Source organism: Leptonychotes weddellii, chromosome 13, assembly GCF_054177405.1.
Source record: "Leptonychotes weddellii isolate Sample4059 chromosome 13, ASM5417740v2, whole genome shotgun sequence".
NCBI lineage: Eukaryota > Metazoa > Chordata > Mammalia > Carnivora > Phocidae > Leptonychotes > Leptonychotes weddellii.
Genome location: NC_138381.1, coordinates 68,038,212 through 68,048,382, shown reverse-complemented (window position 1 = coordinate 68,048,382; position 10,171 = coordinate 68,038,212). Strand labels below are relative to the sequence as shown.

The window sequence follows — 10,171 nt, the reverse complement described above, 5'->3', positions numbered from 1 at the left end:
CAGCAATGATCTTATTTCTAAATAAGGTCACATTCTGAGATACTGGGAGTTAAGGCTTCAACCTATGAATTGTGGCGGGACACAGTTCAATCCATAATACACACCTTTCAGGATCTAGTTGGTTACAGGTTCTTCAGGGGAAGACAGAGGCTTTGAAATCAGACACTGAAATCCGAGCCCAAAGCCCACCAAACTGGCCAGGTCTGTTCCACGTCTGTGGGACCCCTGCCATTGCTGTGCACAATATCACACATGATGAGTCTTCTCCACACCTGCCCCCACTCTCTGTCCCTGAAGACTGTGGTCTGTCCTAGGACGGACACCTTTCGCTGACGACCTTTCACTCCCTAAGAGAATCTGGGCGACACCAAGGGAGATTTCACAGCTAAAGGAAAGCTCTGACACCTGCCAGTCATTGCCAAGCCAGCCACCCAAGTTAGCCAAGGACCCAGTGGCCCATGGAATCTCTAAAGTCAATGGAAGGCATTTCCAGGGTAGGCAGACGAGACTTTCCAGCGGAAACATCCCGACATTCTATAAACAAGCACAACGGACAGCTGGACTCCGCAGTTGAATCCACTACCTGGGTTCGGACCCAATGGTAATAGCAGCATCTACATACAACATGGAGCTGTTGTGAGGACAAATAAGTTAATCCATGCATCTAGGAGTGAGGGGGTTGGGAGGGTGGGGCACAGACATAGTGGAGGGTAGGGCTAAGTTCTACCACAGATGTGAAATCTCATCATTGCCTAGTTCACTACAAAGGCCTCTTATCTGCATGACTTATTACATCTCAAGAGCACACTGGAAGCGCTTAAGTCTTACTGACATCCTGCAGCAGAGAGGCCTCTACAGTTCTGTTACTGGGGTCCTGCACAAGAGGATGTTAGATTGAGTTATTAGCAATGAGCTTCTTAATTAAAATGGTAAAATCCACTGCTTCCTGGACTAGCACCCTGGTGCAAGGCTGTGGGGAAGCAGCAGGTGCCCAGAGCAGCAGTGTCCCCTGGTATTTCCCTACATTTTCCCATCTGGGACCCAGCACTTCTTTCCCTTTCTCCCTTTCTCCCCCCCTCCCCCCCTTCCTTCCTCCCTGCCCTCCTTCCTTTTCCCCTTCTTTCCTTCCTTCCTTTTTTAGAGCAGGACCTTTCTACTACAAGTCTTAAATAGAACACCAATATCTAAAGCAAATACAATGTATTAGGAGCACAAATGTATTGTGCAATATCAGATTTGACTCCATGAAAACTAAACTTTCTTAATCTAGAACTGTACTTGCCCAGGGCCTTTGCATATGCTGTTCCCTTTACTTGAAACACTCCTCCCCCAGAAACCTGCATGACACCTTCTCAGCAAGACCTTTTGTTGATCTATTTATTTTTTTAATTTAATTTAATTTCGTTTACATTCAGTTAATTAACATATAGTGTATTATTAGTTTCAGAGGCAGAGGTCAGTGATTCATCAGTTCTATATAACATCCAGTACTCATTACATCATGTGTCTTCCTTAATGCCCATTACCCAGTTACCCCATCCCCCCACCCCCCTCTCCTCCAGCAACACTCATTTTGTTTCCTATAGTTAAGAATCTCTTAGTTTCCCTCTCTGATTTCATCTTGTTTTATTTTTCCCTCTCTTTCCCTATGCTACTCTGTTTTGTTTCTTAAATTGCACACGAGTGAAATCATAAGGTAATTATCTCTCTCTGATTGACTTATTTTGCTTAGCATAATACCCTCTAGTTCCATCCACATTGTAGCAAATGGCAAAATTTCTTTTTTTTTTTGATGGCTGAGTAATATTCCAGTGTGTGTGTGTGTGTGTGTGTGTGTGTGTGTGTGTGTATCACATCTTCTTTATCCATTCAGCTGATCTTCTATCTAAAATTGCACACAACCCTCCACCCTGGCAGTCACTCTCCCCATGTCCCCATTTTATGTTCCTCCACAGCACTTCATATATTGTCTACAGTTTACTCTTTGTTTTTGTCTGTCTCCACCTGAACTTCACAAGTGCAGGAATTCTGTGGCTGTTTTGTTTGCTGCTGTATCTCAGCACCCAGAATAGTGCCTGGCACACAGTAAGCATTCAACAATTTTTTGTTGGATGGTTGATAATGATGCAGCTATTCAAGCAAACAGACAAATATCAAGTTGGGCGTGAATGAATGCAATAAAGAATCTGACTCCATTTTTGATGTGTGACTGTTGGCAGCTTTCAAGCTCCCCTCACTGCCTCTTCCCCTTCTGCCCACACCTGGGCAAGCTAACAAGAAAGTCCAGCTGCTGTTTCTTTTGGTGCTGGAGGGAAGCTCAAGCCACAGACAAGGGACTGCTCACCCCAACCCCACTCCCTGACCACGATAAAACCCTAAGCCAGTCACCCCTCCCTGCTCTTGCAGGCTGATTTCAGACCTGCTTGGGAGCCTTCCCTGCTCCGCCCAGAAAGCCTCATTTTGTAAGTATTAAGTCACTTCACACATTTTTAGTGCATCTGTGGTGTCAGTTTCAACCTCTGAACCAAATTTTGAGTAAGAGGTCTCAGTGAAGTAACACAACAAAGGTTGCTGTCACATCAGCCCCAGCCCCCAGGGTGGCTCTGTAATCGCTTTGTTTGCGCTACAGCAAGAAGACCCTCATTTGTGAAATTAAGGGGTTTTCAATGGTAACAGTTTTCTTTTTTATCAGGTTATCTTGCAACTTCAGGACACTCTTTTGATTAGTGGATTCAGAAGCCTGAAAGCAAAATAGAAGCACACTGTTGTTTCAAACACGAATTCCACATCATATCAACTGCTCGCATTCCTAAGCCTAAAAATAAAAGCCAGGCAAAAGCACCTAGAACTGACAATTAAGGGCCAAAGTTATCTGTAATATGGGTTCACTGTTTTACCTTAGGTTACACATTCATTTATTTTTGCACAATTTTGTCCAAGAGGAAACTGAGAGATTATTTTGCTGTGACAAGAATATGAACTGGGATAATGCCTGATCCTTGCCTGCAACGGGCTGGCTGGGTTGGACATGTGACAGATGGTGTAGACGGGCGCCTGGGTGGCTCAGTTGGTTAAGCGACTGCCTTCGGCTCAGGTCATGATCCTGGAGTCCCAGGATCGAGTCCCACATCGGGCTCCCCGCTCAGCGGGGAGTCTGCTTCTCCCTCTGACCCTCCTCCCTCTCATGCTCTCTGTCTCTCTCTCATTGTCTCTCTCGCAAATAAATAAAATCTTAAAAAAAAAAAAATTTTGATACTGGCACTGTCTTGATTTTAGAAGAATATGTTTCAAAAAAAAGGGGGGGGGTGTTTCAGACCCCAGCTCATGATCCAGTGGTTTTGTGGTCTAAAACATCAAGGGGGGCTTTTGTGTGGTCAGGCTGTCCGGAGTCACAACCAAGTTTGACTGTGTAGATGATGACAAACACAATACAACTGCCATCTGGCTGGCAGTGACTATAAGACACCCTCGTCTCAAACGTGTTAAGATGTGGAAAAAATGTGCATTGCAGAATTGGTCAACACAATAGAAATGGCAGGAAAAGCTTGTACAAGATGAATCGATCTGGTGTAAAACAGGATGTTTTGTGGTTTTGCATTGTTATTAGCTTGAAAAATTGTTCATGAAAAATCAAACATTTGCAGATTCCTGAAGCATTTGTACAAGTTCTATTTCTAGCAACTCCCAGATGGGGGCTCGCTTCAGTCCAGACTCCAAAGCCCTAGACCACCTGTTCCCGGCCAGTTGCCAGCGTTAGCTCTGGCCACTCTCCCATATTCCTTCTGTGCTCTAGCTTTTTGAAGACACTTGGAGTTTCGTGAACGGGCCGTCTTCGGACTCACCTGTCCTAGTCAGTTCCAGCCGGTACAATGAGGTACCACAGACCGTGCAGCTCACAAACAACAGCAATTTATTTCCCACAACTTCCCAGAGAGTCAAATAGGTGGACAGACAGAGAGATGTGTTTACTCCTTCTCCAACAGAGTGCTGCCAAACTCTAACCCCAAGGTGAGAAATGGCAAAGTGGGGGAGGTGTATAGACCATCAGGCACAGAATGTCTTGGCATCAAGATGTCTGACGAGGACAGTGGTGGAGTCAGCAAGAAAAGAATCACAAAGTCTCAACTTAGGTTACGTGAGAGAGCAAGCACCTATACACCTTACTAACTCCACTTCTGCAGCCACTGTGAAGCGCGTGAAGCAAATGTAAGCATTTAGGGGAATCAGAGGAGGCAGCCTTGGCCAGGAGCCCGGGCCCTACAGTACTGATCTGCTACTGATTATCATGGACGAGCCCCCTTCCATGCATACATGTGTCTCATCCTGTGGGGGTGTGGATCATTATGCTCATTTCATAGCACCCAACAGAGTGTCTGCACACAGTAGGTGCTCAATAAAGATTTGTTGAATAATGGAGTGAGGAAGGAACTGAGACCAGAGAGGTTAAATATTCAAGGTCAGGTCCATCTGACTCTGGAGTTCCAAAGGCAAGAAGGTTCCTGCCCTGCAGGTATGAGGGTGCCCTTCAGAGATGAGCAGTCCCAGGACAATATGGCATTGTCTTAATGGTCGGCTCAGCTTTGTTGCTCTCTCCCTCCCTCTCTCCCCACCCCCCCACCTCCAGCGTGTTGATTCGGTCGGTGAAGATAGGCCGCGGATACTTCAGCATGCTGCGAGAGGAGAGTGCCTTGAAAAAGAAGCTACAGCAACTTCAGAAACTCAAAGAGGAAGAAAGACATAAATTCCAGCCAGCCAAAAAGATGTCAGAAATCCATTATGGCGAAATTCTTTTGACGTAAGTAGATGTGGCATCTGCAGTGCCGACAGTCTGGGGAAGGGCCATGCAGAGTGTAGCCGCCCGGCTGGGCTGGGAGATGGTGGCTGTCTCTGACCGGAAGCCCCCTCTCGGGCTGGTGTCTGACCATTTCTTTTAGTCTGCTCCAACCTACCTTGTCAGCCTCACCTCTTGGCACTCAGTGGAGTGTCTTCTACAACAGATGTCTTCCTCATGTCTGATGCCAAGAGCTATATCCAAGAACTCTTGCTGGTCCCCAAATGTGCCTCTTTCCCTCTCTTTACCAGGCTTGCCCCTACCCCTAGGCCTCTCCTCACGCTGTTCCTTGGGCCTTAAATACCCTTCCCCACATCCTCTTCCAACTAAAGCCCAGGGTGAATGCTGCCCTCTCCTGATACTTCCTGGACTTCAGATCAAGCCCCTCCAAAACCCATTCAGACTCAGGGTTCCTGTAATGTGTTTGTGTGCTGGTTTACTATAACCCACATTAGTATCTCTCTTCTAGACCTTCAGCTGCATCCCCGAATCCTAGCTCAGGGTCCACCCAAAGCAGGTGCACAAGAAATGTTTGTTGGTTTGTTGAATAAAGTAGCCCCCCTCTTTCTCTAAAGGTCTTTCCTCTGGTTGGAAGAAGACCACCAACAGATGGGTCCATTATGAAATGTCCATTCACGTAACAATAGCAATAGGGACTATGATAGTAACAACCACAACAATAATTATAATGAGTGTCTACTATGTGCTTTATGCACATCTTTTCATCTAAATTTCAAAACACTCCTTAGACTGGTACTGTTATTACCCACCCCCTTTTTAGAGATTAGGAATGAAGTTTAGAAATGCTCACATAATTCCCTTGTGACTAAGGTCATAAGTTAGAAAGCATTCCCTGAGTCCCAATCTGAGTGACACCAAAAGTCCTAGGCTGCACCACTCTGCATGGAGAGACTCCTAGGATACTTTAGAGTTGAATGAGGCACAAATCCAGGATGGGAAGGAGGTGCTGAGGCAGGTGGAGAGGAAAGATGGTAGAAATGGCCTACCCCTATAGCCATTGTCCTCTTACAGCAGTGGTCTCAACCCTGGCTACACATTAGAATCGCCTGGGCAGTTTTTAAAATACCAATGCCCAGGGGAAGATGGCAGAGTAGGAGGACCCAAAGCTCACCTCATCCCACAGATACAACTAAATAACACAAAATATTAATGCCCAGGGTACTTCCCAGGTCAACTACATCAGATTCTCTGGGGGTGTTCCCTGGACAGAGTATGTTTTAAAGTTCCCACAATGATTCCAACGTGGAGCCAAGGTTGAGAATCACTCTGCTAGGGCTTCAAGGACCCAAACTGCCAGGTTGCCAGCTACAGAGGAAAGGAACCAACAGCAGATACCCCCTTTCCTCCGCAATATGTCCCAAATTCTGTTCTTCACAGTGTTAATATAGAGAAGTATCGATATGTGCTTCTTTCGTTTTTTTTTAAAGATTTATTTATTTATTTTAGGGAGAGAGAGCATGAGCAGGAGGGGCAAAGGGAGAGGGAGATAGAATCTCAAGCAGACCCTGTGCTGAGCATGGAGCCTGATGTGGGCCTCGATCCCAGGACCTTAGATCATGACCTGAGCTGAAACCAAGAGTTGGATGCTTAACCGGCTGTGCCACCCAGGCACACCTCAATATGTGCTTCTTAAAAACAAGGGTCCTATCGGTGAAATCCTATAATGTGTGACCTTTCTGCATCTGGCTTCTCTCACTTACCAGAATGTTTTTGAGGTTTATTCCAGACAGAAAGCAGATTGGTGGTTGCCAGGGGTTAAGGGAGTGGGGGAGTGGGGAGTGAGTGCTTAATGGGTAGGGGGCCTCCCTTGGGCGTGATGAAAATATTTTGGGACCACACTGAGTTGATGGTTGCACAACCATCAATTCAAATGCCATTGAATCGCACACTTTAAAACAGTTAATTTTATGTTATGTGAATTTCTACCTTAATTTGAAAAAGGGGGCGTGTTCTGATCTGTGAGGTCCTGGGGTGAGGGTCAGGGGGCTGGACGCTAATGGTTGGGGATCTCCTTAGAGCTCAAGGTTCCAGGTGATGTTTGCAAACGCCAAGTGCAAGACCATGAGGGGCTGGTACATTTCTAGTTACTCCTCCCAGAAAGTGTGGCCCTTGGGAATCCCAGCTTGTTATAAGAAGGGTCTTCTCTTTGACACCTCATTTGTGCAGACCCTTGGCTATGGTTTCTGTTCCTCTTGCCCTGTGTGCTATTTTAGAAGGAAAGTTAACTTTTTCTAAATGGGCAAATGTCCTTAAGACCAGGGCAGCCCCCATGCTAGCTTACCTCTGTGGTCTGGAGGTTCAGAAATGTGGTTTCATGTTGTCTGGAGATTCCCACTTTGTATCAGCTCTTTGCTTTTTTATTTTTATTTTTTCTATTTTGTCCAATGTTTGTGATTACTTTTACCCTAAGGGTCCATCTAAATAAGCTGGGCTGTCATTTGTGCATTCATTTATTAACTCATTTATCCATTCTAAGATGAGAGAAAATATCTGTGATTTACCATCCCCACTCCATGCTTTTTCAGGGGTCGGTATCCCAAGGAGAAGCCTGTTTTGGAGAGCTGGGGTATTCAAGGGAATATGTAGATACAGAGAAAGAGCAGAAGTGCTTTACGTAAGAGGCAGAATGGAGACCTCCAGAAGACTGGCCAAGAGTGTGAGCAGAGGGACCCTTTGGGGGAGAGAAGAGAGAAAGAGAGCAGCCAGCACTGGGAGAGAACAGAGATATCTAATGGGGATTTTTATGAGGTTCTACCTCATAGCGTGAGGCGTAAATCCATTTCTCTGTTTCCGCACAAGATCTTCAGTGAGATATCAATGGCCCCTTAGTGTAATACAGTCTTGGACCTTCATCTTAGCCAGTTGCAAAGTAAGTTTGGGGGTGAGGAGGCTATGCTGCTCCAGGCCCCTTCTCACTGCACAACCAACCATTATTTATTGAAGACCTACTATGTGCAGGCCCTCTGGGGTAACTGAGATATGAAAAGGATTACGGGACAGTCCCCACCACATAGAGTATAAGCACAAATAAAGCAACCCGAGGGTGCCCACTGAAGTGGCCATAAATGTGCCTGTAAAGGAAACACACTCCTGCCGTGTGTTTCTCCTTTACTCTGACGCCATGACCACACTCACACTTCTGACACCAGATGTGTGAGGTTTTCTCCCACACCAAGCAATTCTCTGAGACACTGGTGGGGCATCCTGTCATCCAACTCAATTCTGACTCTATCGACCTGGAGGTAGCATCAGATCCCACAGGTTAAGGGCTCAGTCCCACGAGACTGCCCCCCACATCAGATGCCAACCACAACACCCAGGCTGTCACCTGTACTTCTGATTGACTGGCTATAAATCAGGGTTCCCCTGACCCACTCCTTGGGTTTAATCATTTTCTAGAGTGGTGCACAGAACCCAGGGAAACACTAACTTACATTTGCCAGTTAATTATATAATAAAGGACACAGATGAACAGCCAGATAAAGAGGTAAATAGGGTGAGGTCAAGAGCTTCTGTCCCCATGGAGTTGGGGAGTGCCACCCTCCTGCTACGTGGATATATTTACCAAGCCCAGAAGCTCTCTGAATCCCATACTTTGGGGATTTTTATGGTGGCTTCTCCGCATAGGCATGATCTAACATTAACTCAATCGCCAGCCCCTCTCCCCTTTCCTACAGGATGGCAAGTGGGGCTTTAAGCTCCAGGCTTCTAAAGATGGTGTGGTCTTTCTGGTGGCCAGCCCCCATCCTGAAGCTATCCAGGAGCCCACCCAAGAGTTGCCTCCTTAGAGCAAAAGACGTTCCTACCACGCAGGAAATTCCAAAGGATTTAGGAGTTCTGTGTCAAGAACCAGTCTAAGACCAAATATTAGAACAAAAGACGTTCCTAGTGCTATTACCACTTAGGAGACTACAAGGGTTTCAGGAGCTCTTTGCCAGAAGCCAGGGGCAGAGAACAGTAGATACCTTTTCTATTATTTCACTAATCCCCATCCCCTCAACGTTAGGGGGCAAAAAGAGAGTCTGGATAGAATCCCCAGAAGTGTGACGTTTGAGCAGGATTTTTAATGCTGAACAGAAAAAGGCGTGGTATCAGTATCAGCCCAGTAAAAATTCCTGTGGCCAGCATTTCTGGTTAGGAAGGCCAGAGCTAAAAGAGGAGGGCGTTGATGGTGTCATCTTTTGGAACCATGATTTTCAGAGTGAAAAGAAAGCAGGCAAGTCATGACCTGACCCACCTGCATCTTGCCACTCAATGGGCCACCAATGAAGTCTGCTCATGGGATAAAGGCACATGATAGAGAGAAGGCCACTCGATGAGTAAGGCGGTTCTTACTCATTCCATGAGGGTTTCAAGAGCTTAGTGCAAAGTCTGCCTTCCCTGAGCCTGGTGGTGCTTAGAGCCCGGGACTCCTAGTGACACTAGCCAACTGACAGGCTTTCCATGATACAAAGAGAAGGAATGAACTTGGGGCTCTTTCTTGCAGGAGCTGTGCTCAGATTACTGGGCAAATGGACAGGGGCTGGGGAAGGGGGAGAGAAGTCTGTTAAAGATTCTCCTACAATTTTTTCAATAGTTCTGTTGCCACGTCTCCCTTGTTTGGATGGTGTTTTAATCTGTGGTCATAGAACACGATTCTCTCTTCTCCCGTCCATGTTTCAATGTGCGAGACATGGATTATTTAAAGTTTAATAAGCTTAAATATGCATGAGATTGTTCTTCTCATAGACATTGGTCTCCTTGTGTCTTACCTGGTGGATTCTAGGAGCTGCACAAGTCTGGCTATTAAAATAAAAGTGGAGGGGGCGCCTGGGTGGCTCAGTCGTTAAGCGTCTGCAAACGGCTCAGGTCATGATCCCAGGGTCCTGGGATCGAGCCCCGCATCGGGCTCCCTGCTCGGCGGGGGGCCTGCTTCTCCCTCTCCCACTCCCCCTGCTTGTGTTCCCTCTCTCGCTATGCCTCTCTCTGTCAAATAAATAAATAAAATCTTTAAAATAAAAGTGGAGGCCATGACTGCTGTGTAGCCATCAAACGCAGGTGGGGAAGCAGGAGTTATAAAATAGCAATGGGAGATTCTCCATACCAGCACAGAGTAGTGGTTAAGAGCACAGGACTTGGGTTCGAGTCCTGACTTCCCCCAAACAACTGTTTAACTTTGGGCCAGTCACCCTATCTCTCTGAGCCTCCTTCACCCATGAGTGGCACCGAACTCCCAGGTTTGTTATGAGGATCCAATGAAACAATGCTTAGTGCAGAGCCTGGCATACTAAACAAGAAGCCTTCAGTAACTATTAGCTATTTTTATGCAATAAGGTGAAT

General features: G+C 46.4%; 1 protein-coding gene across 1 annotated transcript in view; it reads left to right on the top strand.

Moving 5' to 3' along the window:
• The first annotated feature begins 3,869 nt into the window (after positions 1-3,869).
• The window catches only part of CCDC60 (coiled-coil domain containing 60), a 50,755-nt gene continuing 44,453 nt past the window's right edge, over positions 3,870-10,171 (top strand). The window contains exons 1-2 of the mRNA XM_081800949.1: positions 3,870-3,874; positions 4,625-4,795. Of these exons, the coding sequence (XP_081657075.1) occupies positions 3,870-3,874; positions 4,625-4,795 (176 nt within the window). The remainder of the gene's footprint in view (positions 3,875-4,624; positions 4,796-10,171) is intronic.